Source organism: Papio anubis, chromosome 8, assembly GCF_008728515.1.
Source record: "Papio anubis isolate 15944 chromosome 8, Panubis1.0, whole genome shotgun sequence".
Lineage (NCBI taxonomy): Eukaryota > Metazoa > Chordata > Mammalia > Primates > Cercopithecidae > Papio > Papio anubis.
The window spans coordinates 43,315,711-43,330,722 of record NC_044983.1 but is presented as its reverse complement, the minus strand read 5'-3'; the positions used below and the strand labels follow the sequence as shown (position 1 = coordinate 43,330,722).

The 15,012-nt window shown below is 43.7% G+C and overlaps 1 protein-coding gene across 4 annotated transcripts in view; it reads left to right on the top strand.

Annotated features, from left to right (window-relative positions):
• The first annotated feature begins 20 nt into the window (after positions 1 to 20).
• Positions 21 to 15,012, top strand: part of PRKDC (protein kinase, DNA-activated, catalytic subunit) — a 189,819-nt gene continuing 174,827 nt past the window's right edge. For all 4 annotated transcript variants that reach the window (XM_017961992.3, XM_003902720.5, XM_017961991.3 and 1 more), the window contains exons 1-8: positions 21 to 215; positions 2,769 to 2,845; positions 2,937 to 3,029; positions 4,553 to 4,627; positions 5,741 to 5,849; positions 6,256 to 6,368; positions 6,456 to 6,555; positions 14,913 to 14,968. In XM_017961992.3, the coding sequence (XP_017817481.2) occupies positions 62 to 215; positions 2,769 to 2,845; positions 2,937 to 3,029; positions 4,553 to 4,627; positions 5,741 to 5,849; positions 6,256 to 6,368; positions 6,456 to 6,555; positions 14,913 to 14,968 (777 nt within the window). In that variant the 5' untranslated portion in view covers positions 21 to 61. The remainder of the gene's footprint in view (positions 216 to 2,768; positions 2,846 to 2,936; positions 3,030 to 4,552; positions 4,628 to 5,740; positions 5,850 to 6,255; positions 6,369 to 6,455; positions 6,556 to 14,912; positions 14,969 to 15,012) is intronic.

The following is a 15,012-nucleotide window of genomic DNA, read 5'->3' as shown; positions in this document are numbered from 1 at the left end:
CGTAGGAGCATTTCCGGGTCCGGGCTGAGCGGGCGCACGCGCGGGAGTGGGACTCGGCGGCATGGCGGGCTCCGGAGCCGGTGTGCGTTGCTCCCTGCTGCGGCTGCAGGAGACCTTGTCCGCCGCGGACCGCTGCGGTGCTGCCCTGGCCGGTCATCAGCTGATCCGCGGCCTGGGGCAGGAATGCGTCCTGAGCAGCAGCCCCGCGGTTCTGGGTGGGTACCGGCCCGAGCTGGGCCGCGGGTGGGTCCTGGCTTCCCGAGTCGTTCTGGAGCCGGGCAGCCCGGCGCTTCTCTCTGTGTTTAGATGACGGTATTTTGAAGTACAGCGATTAGATTCTTGGGGGAATTTCTGTGCGTGTGTATAAAGTGATTTTTCATACTGCTTTTTACTTCCTAGTATTAGAAGAAAGATATTTTAAAGCCAAAGTTGGTGAAAACGACCCCTAATTTGGCAATCCTTGCTTTACAGAGTGGGGGGGAGGGCAAGAGAAATAATTTCTTTTTTTTTTTTTTTTTTGAGACGGCGTCTGGCTCTGTCGCCCAGGCGGGAGTGCAGTGGCGCGATCTCGGCTGACTGCAACCCCCGCCTCCTGGGTTCAAGCTATTCTCCTGCCTCAGCCCCCCGAGTAGCTGGGATTACAGGCGCGCGCCACCGCACCGGGCTAATTTTTTTGTGTTTTTAGTAGAGATGGGGTTTCCCCGTGTTGGTCAGGCTGGTCTCGAACTCCTAACCTCATGATCCGCCCGCCTCGGCCTCCCAAATGCTGGGATTACAGACATGAGCCACTGGGGCCGGCCAAGAGAAAGTATTTTCTTTCACCTGAATCTCGCCTAATCCCACCAGTACCTTTTCGAAAACCCTATATTTACTGTTCCTACCTTGAGAAAAATTGAAGAAATACAATTGAAGTCATGTTCTTTTAACTCTTTAGCAATGCCTGGGTGCGAACTTTTTCCTCTCTGTGGTAAAAGTGCCTCTTTTTAGCACTTTAAATAATCCAGTATTTCGTTGTGTGGAAACTCCCGTATTCCTTCTTTAAAACACGAGTGTGCAGATCTCTTGATGTTGTGCCCTATTAAAAGGTGAGATTTTCTTCCGGAGGGTCTAGGAGTAAATATGTTGTAGGAATAACTTAAAACAGTTTAAACAAGATGTTGTATGTGGCACGGTGCAGTGGCTTATGCCTGTAATCCCAGCACTTTGGGAGGCTGTGGCAGGTGGATCACCTGAGGTCAGGAGTTCCAGACCAACCTGACCAGTATGGTGAAACCTTGTCTCTACTAAAAATACAAAAATTAGCTGGGCATGGTGGCGAGTGCCTATAGTCTCAGCTATTCGGGAGGCTGAGAGAGGAGAATGGCTTGAACCCAGGAGAGGGAGGTTGCAGTGAGCCGAGATTGTGCCACTGCACTCCAGACTGGGCAATGAAGCAAGACTCCGTCTCAAAAAAAAAAAAAAAAAAAAAAAAAGATGCTATATACATGAATTCTATATATTCTATTTGTTGTCAAGAATATGTTAACAATGGGGAAATATCAAACAAAAAACTAACATTGTGTGGTTACTTTCTCTTCTTAGGGTTTCAAATTTAGCATTCATTTTTGTTTGTTTAGTAACTTGTGTCTAAAGCACTTCCAAGTTTACCTTCCATTCATGACATACCTCCTTTCACTTGAGAGATTCCAGGGGAAGTGTATTAGTTCCTTATTGCTGCTGTAACAATTATCGCAAGCTTAGTAATTTAAAACAGCACAGGTCTGTTACTCTTACAGTTCCCACTGTAACGGGGATTCTGTGAGTCAGAATCCCACACAGGTCTCACCAAGCTAGAACCAAAGTACCACGCAGGGCTGCTTTCTTTCTGAAGGCTCTTGGGGAGGATCCATTGCCTTATTCATTCAGGTTATAGGATTGAGGTCCCTGACATTCCATACTTCTTGAAACTGTCCCCTTTCCTTGGATCACAGCTCCCTTCCCTTGGTCTTCAAGGCCAGCAACAGCATGTCAAACAGAGGTTTGGAATCTCCTGCTTTCCCAACTTCCTGTCTCTCTGATCAACTCTTCTTCATCTCCTTACTTTAAAGGCCTGTATGATTACATTGGGCTCTCTGGATAATCCAGTATGATCTTCCCATTTTAAGGTCAGCTGATTAGCTACCTTAATTCCATCTGCAAGCTCAATTTCCTTTTGCTATATACATTTTACATATTCACAAGATGTGACCCCAGGGATTGGGATGCAGGCATCTTTGGGGCCATTATTCTGCCTACTGCTTCCCTGTGGAACATTGTCTAGAATTTCCTGCTTTTTTTGTTTTAATATAGCAACCTTGGGTTAGTGTTTTATATTTATAAGGCTGCCTTGAAAACCATTCCATCCTTGGCCAGGCGCGGTGGCTCACGCCTGTAATCCCAGCATTTTGGGAGGCCTAGGTGGGTGGATCACGAGGTCGGGAGATTGAGACCATCTTCGCTAACATAGTGAAACCCTGTCTCTACTAAAAATACAAAAAAAAAAAATTAGCCAGAGTGGCGGGCACCTTTAGTCCCAGCTACTCAGGAGGCTAAGGCAGGAGAATGGCGTGAACCTGGGAGGCGGAGCTTGCAGTGAGCCAGGGTCACTGCCCTCCAGCCTGGGCAACAGAGTGAGACTCGGTCTCAAAAAAAAGTGGTAATAAAAAAAAGAATCATTGCAGCCCCTTTAGAAGTGGTTTACATGATGCTCTTGGCACTCTCTTAACTTGCTTACTTATTTTTTTGAACAGCATTACAGACATCTTTAGTTTTTTCCAGAGATTTCGGTTTGCTTGTATTTGTCCGGAAGTCACTCAACAGTATTGAAGTAAGTTGACAATTTTCGTTTTGCTTTTCTTGTATATTCCTGGAGTGACTCCTGTTACCCATATTTACAATATGTATCTTTTTCATTACAGTTTCGTGAATGTAGAGAAGAAATCCTAAAGTTTTTATGTATTTTCTTAGAAAAAATGGGCCAGAAGATCGCGCCTTACTGTGTTGAAATTAAGGTAAGCATTAAAAAAACATACCTTATTACATTATATATCAACATCTGTTTTAACTTATGGTGTAAGGAACTTGGATTTTTATTTTAAAGATAAAACATTTTCCTTTCTTTTTTTTTTTTTTTTTTTTTTTTTTGAGATGGAGTCTGGCTCTGTCGCCCAGGCTGGAGTGCAGTGGCGCGATCTCGGCTCACTGCAAGCTCCGCCTCCCGGGTTCACGCCATTCTCCTGCCTCAGCCTCCCGAGTAGCTGGGACCACAGGCGCCCGCCACCTCGCCCGGCTAGTTTTTTGTATTTTTTAGTATAGTAGAGATGGGGTTTCACCGTGTTCACCAGGATGGTCTCGATCTCCTGACCTCGTGATCCGCCCGTCTCGGCCTCCCAAAGTGCTGGGATTACAGGCTTGAGCCACCGCGCCTGGCCAACATTTTCCTTTCTTATTGGGGAATTTGCTTATTTCTGCTTCATTGTGTTACAAATGAAGTGGGCTCTTCATTAGTTTTTTTTTTTTTTTTTTGAGATGGAGTTTTGCTCTTGTTGCCCATTAGTTATTTAGATTTAGTAAGCTAAGGCCTTTGTCAGAGAAACTACTTTGATAATTTCTTTCCTGAGGAGGTGGCAGTAGCACCTTGGGCTCCCTGGGGCCCTGACGGCTTCTTGATAACTTCACTGCAGCTGGGGCGACAGGAGCGAAATTCCATTCCAAAAAAATAATAATAATTTGTATTTGTATTTTTATTGTTTATTTATTTTTATTTTGTGAGACAGGGTTTTGCTCTGTCATCCAGGCTGGAGTGCAGTGGTGTGATCATGGCTCACTGCATCCTCCATCTCGTGGGCTCAGGTGATTCTCACACCTCAGCCTCCAAAGTTGCTGGGACCACAGGCATGTGCTACTATGCCCAGCTAATTTTTGTGTGTGTTTTTTTTTTTTTTTTTTTGTAGAGACAGGGTTTTACCTTGTTGCCCAGGCTTGGGTCTCAAACTCCTGGGCTCAAGTGATCTGTCTCCACCTTCCAAATTGCTTACAGGCATGAACCACACTGTAATCCCCAAAGGGATTGCAGACACAAACCACGGAGTCTGGTGAATACTTTTTTCTTTTTTTTTTTTTTTGAGACGGAGTTTTGATCTGTCACCCAGGCTGGAGTGCAGTGGCACAATCTTGGCTTGCTGCCACCTCTGTCTCCCGAGTTCAAGCGATTCTCCTCCCTCAGCCTCCTGAGTAGCTGGGATTACAGGCGTGTGCCACCATGCCCAGCTAATTTTTATATTTTTAGTAGAGACGGTTTCACCATGCTGGCCAGGCTGGTCTCGAACTCCTGACCTCAGGTGATCGCCTACCTCAGCCTCCCAAAGTTTTGGGATTATAGGCATGAGCCACCGCGCCCAACCTAATGTTATATTTTCCACAGCTAAGTACTGAATTTTGATATTGCTCCTCTTAGAGACGTAGTTTCAGATATTGCTGAGTCTCAGTTTTTATATCTTATTGATGATTTTGGTTATTTTTTTTTTAAACCTAGAATACTTGTACCAGTGTTTATACAAAAGATAGAGCTGCTAAATGTAAAATTCCAGCCCTGGACCTTCTTATTAAGGTAATTATGTTTTTAAGTACGTGCATTTTATATTAAACGTATAACTTTTAAAAGAAAGAGTTTTGAGTTGTATTTTGGGTGATGTGTTTGGGGAAGGATAGGATCTAATCACACTGATGTATGGGTAATATGCACATTTTCCAACCATCACCTGACAGTACCCTGACTTTTTGTTCTCAGACTCTTCTGGGCAGTAAAAGAAGAATTCTGAGTTGTGAGCAGAATGAAATAGGAAAATGACTAAAGAATTTATTGCTCTTTCATTTATCACCCTTACTGCCTTTGGCAAAACCTAATGCTATTAGGAATTGCTGAAAGATCACCTTGTATCTCTGAGATTTTTCCTAAAATCTTAGCGCTGGGAAAGAGTTCATATGTTTTTTTTTCTTTTTTTTTTTTTGAGATAGAGTCTTGTTCTGTCATCCAGACTGGAGTGCAGTGGTGCAATCTCAGCTCACTGCAACTTCTGTCTCCCGGGTTCAAGCGATTCTCCTGCCTCAGCCTCCTGAGTAGCTGGGATTACAGGCATGTGCCACCATGCCTGGCTAATTTTTGTATTTTTAGTAGAGGCGGGATTTCACTATGTTGGTCACACTGGTTTTGAACTCCTGACCTTGTAATCTGCCTGCTTCGGCCTCCCAAAGTGCTGGGATTATAGGCGTGAGCCACCGTGTCCAGCAGGAATCGGTTGATATGTTGCAATTAAGTGGTTGTTGGGGTCACTGTGACCTGTTTCTGTTTTTTTTTTTTGGCATTTGTATTTTAGAATTCCTTTGTTTCTGGTTGGTCCTTGGTTTTGTAGGCTTCTGGGAGAAAGGTTCTAGTCATGTTGGTTTCTTGGGAAGATAACAGTTAAGCCTAGAGTATTCTTCCTCTGGTGTTCTTACACCACCCATCTCAACCTCTAATTTCCAGATAAGCTGGGTGGATGTGAATCCTGAGAGACCAAGTGTAAATCCTTGAGACACACCTAATTCTGAACCTTTGCTGTGTACAGAGGCACTGAGATAGAGGAATCCCTTTATTTCCCTCTTTAGAGAGAATGCTAATTTGTATTATTTTATTTTTCTTGATTCCCACACTACATTGATGTACTAATTTGTATTCTTTTAGTTACTTCAGACTTTTAGAAGTTCTAGACTCATGGATGAATTTAAAATTGGAGAATTATTTAGTAAATTCTATGGAGAACTTGCATTGAAAAAAAAAATACCAGATACAGGTGAGATGCATTTACATGTTATTTTCAAATAGTTTAGCAAATTAATATTAACAAATTATTAGCGTAAGACTTAGATTTTCTCTACCAAGGTCTTATATGTTTTACAGATGAATCCTTTTTGCTGAAAATAAACCAAAATGAAACCAAAAAACATGTGAAGACTTCCCTTCCTAAAAATGTTAATTTTTACAAAATTATTCCTTTAAATGGAAAACTCACATGTCAAATATGATTAATATATTTGCATAAAACTTAGAAAAAAATGCAGCCCTAAAAGCTTTATATTTTATATATCTTATTGTAAAATTAATTGTGAACTTCACATTATTTTATTTTCTTCATACATTTTGGTTAGTATAACTTATTTAAATGTAGTTTGAGCCCTTGTCTAAAATTTTCTTTTCAGTTTTAGAAAAAGTATATGAGCTCCTAGGATTATTGGGTGAAGTTCATCCTAGTGAGATGATAAATAATGCAGAAAACCTGTTCCGCGCTTTTCTGGGTGAACTTAAGACCCAGGTATGATAAAATTTATGACATTCTGCTTCCATAGACGTGGTTGTATTTTTTTCTTGTAATGACATTTTCTTAAATCTTTCCTTTTAGATGACATCAGCAGTAAGAGAGCCCAAACTACCTGTTCTGGCAGGATGTCTGAAGGGGTTGTCCTCACTTCTGTGCAACTTCACTAAGTCCATGGAAGAAGGTATTGCTTGGCTTCACTTGATTTTCTTTATTCAAAAACTAAGTCTAACCAGCAATGCCTGATTATTTCTTTGAACTCTTAAGCAATCCTGAATTCACATACAGTAGTGAGAAGTAATATAGAGGGACCTGTGGGCCCTCCCCAGGACATCTTTCCCAACTACAGCACAACAGCATGGTGGGCGTTAACATTGATGTTGTCCGCTGAGCTTTGTTAGATCTCACCAGTTTAACATGCACACATTTGTGTAGGTGTATTTAGTTCTGTGCAGTTGTTTTACATTTTATTTTTTTTGAGACAGAATCTTGCTGTGTCGCCCAGACTGGAGTGTAGTGGTACTTACTTGGCTCACCGCAACCTCTGCTTCCCAGATTCAAACAGTTCTTCACTTCATCCTCCTGAATAGCTGGGACTATAGGCATGCACCACCACGCCTGGCTAATTTTTTTTTTTTTTTTTTTTGAGATGGAGTCTTGCTCTGTCGCCCAGGGTGGAGTGCGGTGGCTCCATCTCAGGTCACTGCAGCCTCTGCCTCCCAGATTCAAGTGATTCTCCTGCCTCAGCCTCCTGAGTACCTGGGATTACAGGCGCTCGCCACTAAACGGCTAATTTTTTTTGTATTTCTGGTAGAGATGGGGTTTCACCATGTTGGCCAGGCTGGTTTCGAACTCCTGACCTCAAGTGATCTGCCCACCTTGGTCTCCCAAAATGCTGGGATTACAGGCGTGAGCCACCACGCCTGGCCTAATTTTTGTATTTTTAGTAGAGATGGAGTTTCACCATGTTGGCCAGGCTGTTCTCAAACTCATGGGCTCTAGTGATCCACCTGCCTCGGCTTCCCAAAGTTTTGGAATTACAGGCGTGAGCCATTGCACCCGGCGCTTTAAAAATTTTTTTTTTTTTTTTTTTAAATAATTGAGACAGGATATCACTATGTTGCCCAGGCTGGTCTTGAACTCCTGGGCTCAAGTAATCTGCCCGCCTTGGTCTCCTGAAGTGCTGGAATTATAGGCATGAGCCACCAAACCCAGCGAGTTCTGTGTAATTCTGTCACGTGTATGTGCCATTGTAGTCAAGATATTGAACAGGTTGATTAGCACAAGGGTCCCGTGTGCTACTGACTTAGTTAGAGCCATAGTTAACCTCTTTCCCTGTCTTGGCCCCCTAATAACGGCTCATCTGTCTCCGTCTGTGGTTTCGTCATTTCAAAAAGTTATACAGATGAACTCATGGTATGTAGCTTTTTCTGTGTTGCTTATTTCACTTAGGCTAGTGTCTTTCAGGTTCGTCCATATCCTGATGTGTCAGCATTGTCTTCTTTTCAAAGGCTGAATCATATTCCTGTGTGTATTCACTGCATTTTGTTGATTCATTCATCCATGTATGGACACTTGGTTTGCCTCTACTTAGTGGTTATTCTCAGTAGTAGTGCCATGATCATTGTACAGAAATCTGTTGGCAGTCCCTGCTTTGGATTCTTTTGGGTATATACTTAGAATTATGATTGTTGGATTGTATGGTAACCTTAGTTTTAAATTTTCTGAGGAATCGTCATACTGTTTTTCACAGTGGCTGCAGCTTTTTACATTCCCACCAGCAGTGCACAAGGGTTGCAGCTTCTCCACATCCTTACTCACTTCTCATTTTCTGTTTTTTTTGGTAGTGGACATCCTAATGCCTAATAGTTATGAAGGGATGTCTCGTGGTTTTGATTTGCATTTCCCTGATGATGAATAATGTTGGTTGCGCATCTTTTCATGTACTTACTCGCCATTTGTGTGTCTTTGGAGAAATGTCTATTCAGATCTTTTGCCCATTTTTTAGGTTAATTGGTTTGTTTGACTTTTTGTTGAGTTGTAGATATCATTTTCTTCTTTCTTTCTTTTTTTTTTTTTTTTGGAGACAGGGTCTTGCTCTCTCACCCAGGCTGGAGTGCAATGGCTCAAACGTGGCCCACTGCAGCCTCAACTTCTTGAGCTCGAGGAATCCTCCCACATTAGCCTCCCAAGTAGCTAGGACCAAAGGTGTACACCTAATATTAAACAATTTTTTGTAGAGTCAAGGTTTTGCCATGTTGCCCAGGCTGGTTTCTAGCTCCTGGGCTCAAGTAATCCTCCTGCCTTGGCTCCCCAAAGTACTAGGATTACAGGCGTGAGCCACTATGCCTAGTTAGATACCAGTTTCTTATCAGATATATGATATATGATTTGCAAATATTTTCTCCCTCCCTTTTTCTTTTCTTTCTTTTTTTTTTTTTTTGAGACAGGGTCTCACTCTGTTGCCCAGGCTGGAGTGCAGTGATGCGAACATGGCTCTCTGCATGCCTCCACCTCCTGGGCTCAAGTGATCCTCCTACCTCAGCCTCCCAAGTAGCTGGGACCACGGGCATGTGCCACCACAGATGACTAATTTTTGTACTTTTTGAAGGGACATGGTTTCCCCATGTTGCCCAGGCTGGTCTCTAACCAAGAGATCTGCCCACCTTGGCCTCCCAAAGTGCTGGGATTACAAGTGTGAGCCACTGCACCTGGCCCTTCTCTCATTTTTTGAGTTACATTTTCACGGTGTTGATTATGTCTTTTGGTACACAAAAATCCCTTATTTTGCTGAAGTTCAGTTTTTTCATTTTTTAAATTTTTTTAAGAGATGGGGTCTCCCCAGGCTGGAGTACAGTGGCTACTCACAGATACAATCATGGCTCACTGCAGTCTTGAACTCCTGGCTCAAGCAGTTCTCCCACCTCAGCCTCAAGAATAGCTGAGACTATAGGCACCACCATGCCTGGCTCCTTTTATATTTTGCAGAGACAGTCTCGCTGTGTTGCCCAGGCTGGTATTGAACTCCTCCCATCAAGTGATCCTCCCACCTCAGCCTCCAAAGCATTGGGATTATAGGCATGACCTGCCACGCCTGGCCAATGAAATTCTTTTCTTTTTCTGAAAAGACAAATGTAACTTTTAATCCTAAAATAATCTTTTTTTTTTTTTTCTGAGTCTCGCTGTCACCCAGGCTAGGGTGCAATGGCGAGATCTCGGCTCACTGCAAGCTCCACCTTCTGGGTTCACGCCATTCTCCCGCCTCAGCCTCCTGAGTAGCTGGGACTACAGGCACCCGCCACCACACCCAGCTAATTTTGTTTTTGTATTTTTAGTAGAGATAGGTTTCACCGTGTTAGCCAGGATGGTCTCCATCTCCTGACCTCATGATCCACCCACCTCGGCTCCCAAAGTGCTGGGATTACAGGTGTGAGCCACTGCACCTAGCTGATCCTAAAATAATCTTAAGCGGGGACAAAAAAACTCCTTTGCTCTTTCTTATCACTTTTTCTTTTTTTTGAGACAGAGTTTCGCTCTTATCACCCAGCCTGGAGTGCAATGGCGCGATCTTGGCTCACTGCAACCTCTGCCTCCTGGATTCAAGCCTTTCTCCTGCCTCAGCCTCCCGAGTAGCTGGGGTTACAGGCATGTGCCACCATGCTCAGCTGATTTTTGTATTTTTAGTAGAGATGGGGTTTCACCGTGTTGGCCAGGCTGGTCTCCAACTCCTGACCTTAGGTGATCCACCTGCCTCAGCCTCCCGAAGTGCTGGGATTATAAGGCATGAGCCATCACCCCTGGCGTCCTTATCACTTTATCCTCAAGTAATTACCGAATGTTTGTACCTACTCTGTGTTTTTCTTCCATTAGGTTGAAACTTACAAAATTGCTTATATCCAGTGATTTTTTTTTAACCTATGTAAGCAGCAGTTTCATTTTAAGCTAATGTTTCTACCCATGCCTTCTTCCTTGCTTATCAAGACTGTTAGAGTAGCCCTGTGTAGTTTTCCTTCCTATGTTCTCTCTCCTCTCTCCTGTATCCTGTGGCTCCCACTTCCTCAGCTGCTTTTCAACCGTCACCCCTTTTAGGAAGCAGTTATGATTCCCCTGAGGTGAGCCACTTCCTCTGGCCTCTGTACTCCCCTCTGTGACAGCACTTACGGTCATATTTTAAGTTTCTTAGGTCATATGTTTGATTCTCTCCCTTGACCCTGCTGGCAGGTGATGGTGCTTATTTGTCTTTATGTGTACTTGGCTTATAATGGGCACTCAGTGAACATTTATAGTGGAAGGAAAATAGTAGCACTTAATGCTCATTTTTTGTGTGTTAAGGACTATTCTAGACATGTTGCAAGGCAAGTTCCTATTATGACTCTGCATGGCAGGTAAAATGTCTCTGTTGTATAGATTAGTAAACTGCAACTCAGACAGGTTAAGTAACTTGCCCCAAGTCACAGTGACTTGTGTAGTTAGGAGAATAATGGCCACCAGGGTTTCCCATCCTCATCCCTGTTACACTGCATGGCATAGCGGGGTTAAGGTTGCTGATCAGCTGACCTTGAAGTGGAGAGATGATCCTGGATCATCCCCATGGGCCTGGTGTGATCACAGGGTCCTTACATGTGGAAGAGGGAGGCACAGAGGAGGCCAGAGTAAGGGGATGTGGAAGGTGGCAGGAATCAAGGCATGGAGGTGCCTCTCAAGGCTGGAGAAGCGAGAAAAGGGTTCTCCCCTAGAGCCTCTCAGAAGGAGCACAGCCCTGCTGATGCCTTGAATTTAGCTCAATATGAGAATCATTTCAGACTTCTCACTTCTGGAACTATAGGTAATAAATCTGTATTGTTTTAAACTATTAAGTTAGTGGTAAGTTATTATGGCAACACTAGGAAACTAACAAATGACAAGTCTGGGATTTAAGCCTTGGTCTGAGGCTAAAATTTATACTATTTTTGTGATGCCACGATCATGTGACTTCAAGCACTAAATACTAATTCGTTCATACGTATATATAAGGCACCCAGGAAGTACAGACTGTATGAATGAGTTATTAAAATTATAAGGCTGGGCAAGGTGGCTCCCGCCTGTAATCCCAGCACTTTGGGAGGCCAAGGCGGGCAGATCACAAGGTCAAGAGATTGAGACCATCCTGGCTAACATGGTGAAACCCTGTCTCTACCAAAAATACAAAAATTAGCTGGGCATGGTGACACATGCCTGTAATCTTGAACCTGGGAGGCGGAGGCTGCAGTGACCCGAGATCGCGCCACTGCCCTCCAGCCTGGTGACAGAATGAGACTCTATCTCAAAAAAAATTTGTATATATATGTGTATGTATACGTGTGTGTGTGTGTATATATATATGTAAACATTGTTTTTGAGACAGGGTCTCACTTTGTTATCCAGGCTGTAGTTCAGTGCTGTGATATGGGCTCACTGCATCCTCAACCTCCTGGGCTCAAATGATCCTCCCACCATGGCCCTCCCCAAGTAGCTGGGGACTACAGGTGCGTGCCACCTTGCCCTGCTAATTTTTATTTTATTTTTTCTTTTTGAGACTGAGTCTTGCCCTGTCACCTAGGCTGGAGTGCAGTGGTGCGATCTCGGCTCACTGCAACCTCTGCCTCCTGCGTTCAAGTGATTCTTGTGCCTCTCAGCCTCCCAAGTAGCTGGGATTACAGGTGTGCGATGCCATGCCTGGCTAATTTTTGTGTTTTTAGTAGAGACGAGGTTTCACCATGTTGCCCAGTCTGGTCTTGAACTCCTGGGCTCAAGCGATCCACCAGCCTTGGCCTCCCAAAGGTGCTGAGATTACAGGCTTGAGGCACTGTGCCTGGCTGTGGGTGCCATCTATCTAAAGAGTGATGAACTTGGTGTTAAACCAGTGATTGAAATCATGAAGTTCCTACCATCATGAGCTCAGTCTAGTGGAGGAAACAGATGAACAAATAAAGCAGCTCTGCTGATTTTGGGGTTCAGCAATGCCCAGAGGTGGGGTGTAGTGGAGAGGAATGCCAGAATTTGGAGAAGTGGAGCACACGACCCACTGGTACTTTCTGAGGATGTAACGCAGAAGTCGTGGTCAGAAGGAGGAGAGGGAGACAACTGGGGAAGTGCTGGGAAGAGCAGTCATTCCAGGCAGCGGGTGCTCAGCACCCGGCCCCATGCTCGGCCAGCCTCTGGCCCTGTGCTTAGCCTGCATGCAGTGGTCCGAGGGTCTATAAGAGCTGGCATGTCGAGAGTGTGGAGGTACCCAAGGTGGGCCAGAGTGAGATGGGAAGGACACAGGGTTGGTGTGTGAGGGTTTTCTGAGCTGGGATCTCATTCCAGATGGAGTGGGAGCGAGGGCTTTTCAAAAAGGAGTGGATGTGGGCCAAGAGATGTTTCACAGGGTCTGCGTGACTGCTGTTGGGTGTGGGATGTGAGTTAGTGTAGGATTGAGAGACTGTTTGTGAGAGACTGAGGGCTGCTGCACCTGGCGAAGAGAGGGTTTAAAAAAAATAGAAGCAGGCAGGGCATGGTGGCTCACACCTGTAATCCCAGCACTTTGGGAGGCTGAGGCAGGTGTATCATGAGGTCAGGAGTTCAAGATCAGCCTGGCCAAGATAGTGAAACCCCATCTCTACTAAAAATACAAAAAAATTAGCCGGGCGTGGTGGCAGCCACCTGTAATCCCATCTACTCGAGAGGCTGAGGCAGAGAATTGCTTGAACCCGGGAGGTGGAGGTTGTGGTGAGCCGAGATCATGCCACTCCCCTCCAGTCTGGGTGACAAAGCGAAATTCTGTCTCAAAAAAAAGAAACAAACAGAATTTGCACACCCGTGTTCCTAGCAGCAAATCCATAGTAAGCCAAAGGGCCAGAACCACCCAAGTGTTCATCCAGGGATGAATGGATAAAATGTGGCGCATAGATACAACGGAACATTATTCAGACTTGAAAAGGCAGGAAAGTCTGACACATGCTGCAGCATGGATGAACCTTGCAGACAGGTTGCTAAGTGGAATAAGCCAGCCATGAAAGGCAAACAATGTGTGATTTCACTTACACGAGGTATGTAGAGTAGTCAGATTCACAGAGACAAAGTAAAATAGAGGTTACTGGGGCTGGTGGAGGGGAAATGGGAGTTAGTGTTTGATGGGCACCCTTCTGTTTTTGATGGTGAAAACATTTTGGGTATAGACCATAGTGATGGTTACGCAACAGTGTGAATATATTTAGTGCCAACGAATTGTATCTGTACACATTGTTTGAATGATTAATATGTGTGCTTTACCACATTGAAAAAAGCAGAACAAGACTATGCTTGTACATGGAGTGGGCCACTAGAGGGAGGGGCTGCAGGAGAGTGGACCATGGAGGGCAGAGCCTGGAGAAGTCTGTCTTTGCCAAGTCCCCACACCCCAAACCCACTGTGTACTGTGGGTGTTCTTGTGTCTGCACACTTGTGTTTACTAACATGATTACTTTCTATTTGAATGACCTTTTCCCCAACTAGTACCTATTCTTTCAGTCTCAGAACAAATGCTACCATATCTGGAAAGCCTTTATAGAATACTCATAGTCAGAAAAAATCTGCTTGTCATGAATTCCAAAGTAGCTTTTTTCCGTATCTTTTTTATGCCACCATCCTGCAACCATGCAGATGTGTCTCTGCTTTAAGGCCTCTCTGACCACATTCTCTCTCCAGCTCCTATCACATCATCATCAGGGCTCTGTCTCAAATATGTCAGTCCTTGCAATAAAAGCAAACAGTTCTTGAGTCTTTGTTGATTACGAGTCACTGTTAGAAGGGTAGAGAAATACTACCCTTCTAGTATTTCTAGTATTCATAGTAGAAATACTACTGTGAATAAAGCATGACTCTATAGCTACAATGAATAATCCGGTGGGAGACAGTTATGCAAATAACTGTGATGTCAGTCAGGCCAGGATTAGCGCCTCATGTTATAATTGTGTGCCTGTTTTATCTTCCCTTTTAGTTAATAAGTATGCTGAGGTCAAAGATCATAATTTATTTGTATTTGTAATTGTCATAATATCTTGGCGTGTACTGTTTTTTTCCTGTTTTTTTTTTTTTTTTTTTCTTCTTCTTACATGTACTACGTGTTGAGTAAATGCCTGGGTGTATTGGGGAGAAATGGTATGTTTGGCCATGAGTAAGTTATTTTATTTAATCCTCCAAACTATCCTAAAAGAAAGGTATATACTGTCCCTATTGCAAATAAGAAAATTGAGGCTCTGAGAAATTATCTAACAGAGCTTGTAAGTGATGAGTCGGTGTTTAAATCTCTCAGAGCTTGTAAGTGATGGGTTGGTGCTTAAACCATGTCTTTGTTATTACAGATTTTCTTTCTGTTTTCTCGCAGTCCTAACTGTGCAGCAGTAATAACTTGCAACTTTAGCTAGATGGAATGATGAAAGATGTTTCTCCTGAATTCACAAGAGACTAATGGGGTTAATATAGGTGTCAAGCTGTCTGTAAAGTGTATCATGTGATACTGTTATTACAGTTTGTAACAGAGGCTTCTTGGTATTTCCCTAGATCCCCAGACATCAAGGGAGATTTTTAATTTTGTACTAAAGGCAATTCGTCCTCAGGTAGGATTAATATTACTATTAATATTATTCTAATGCCTTTACAG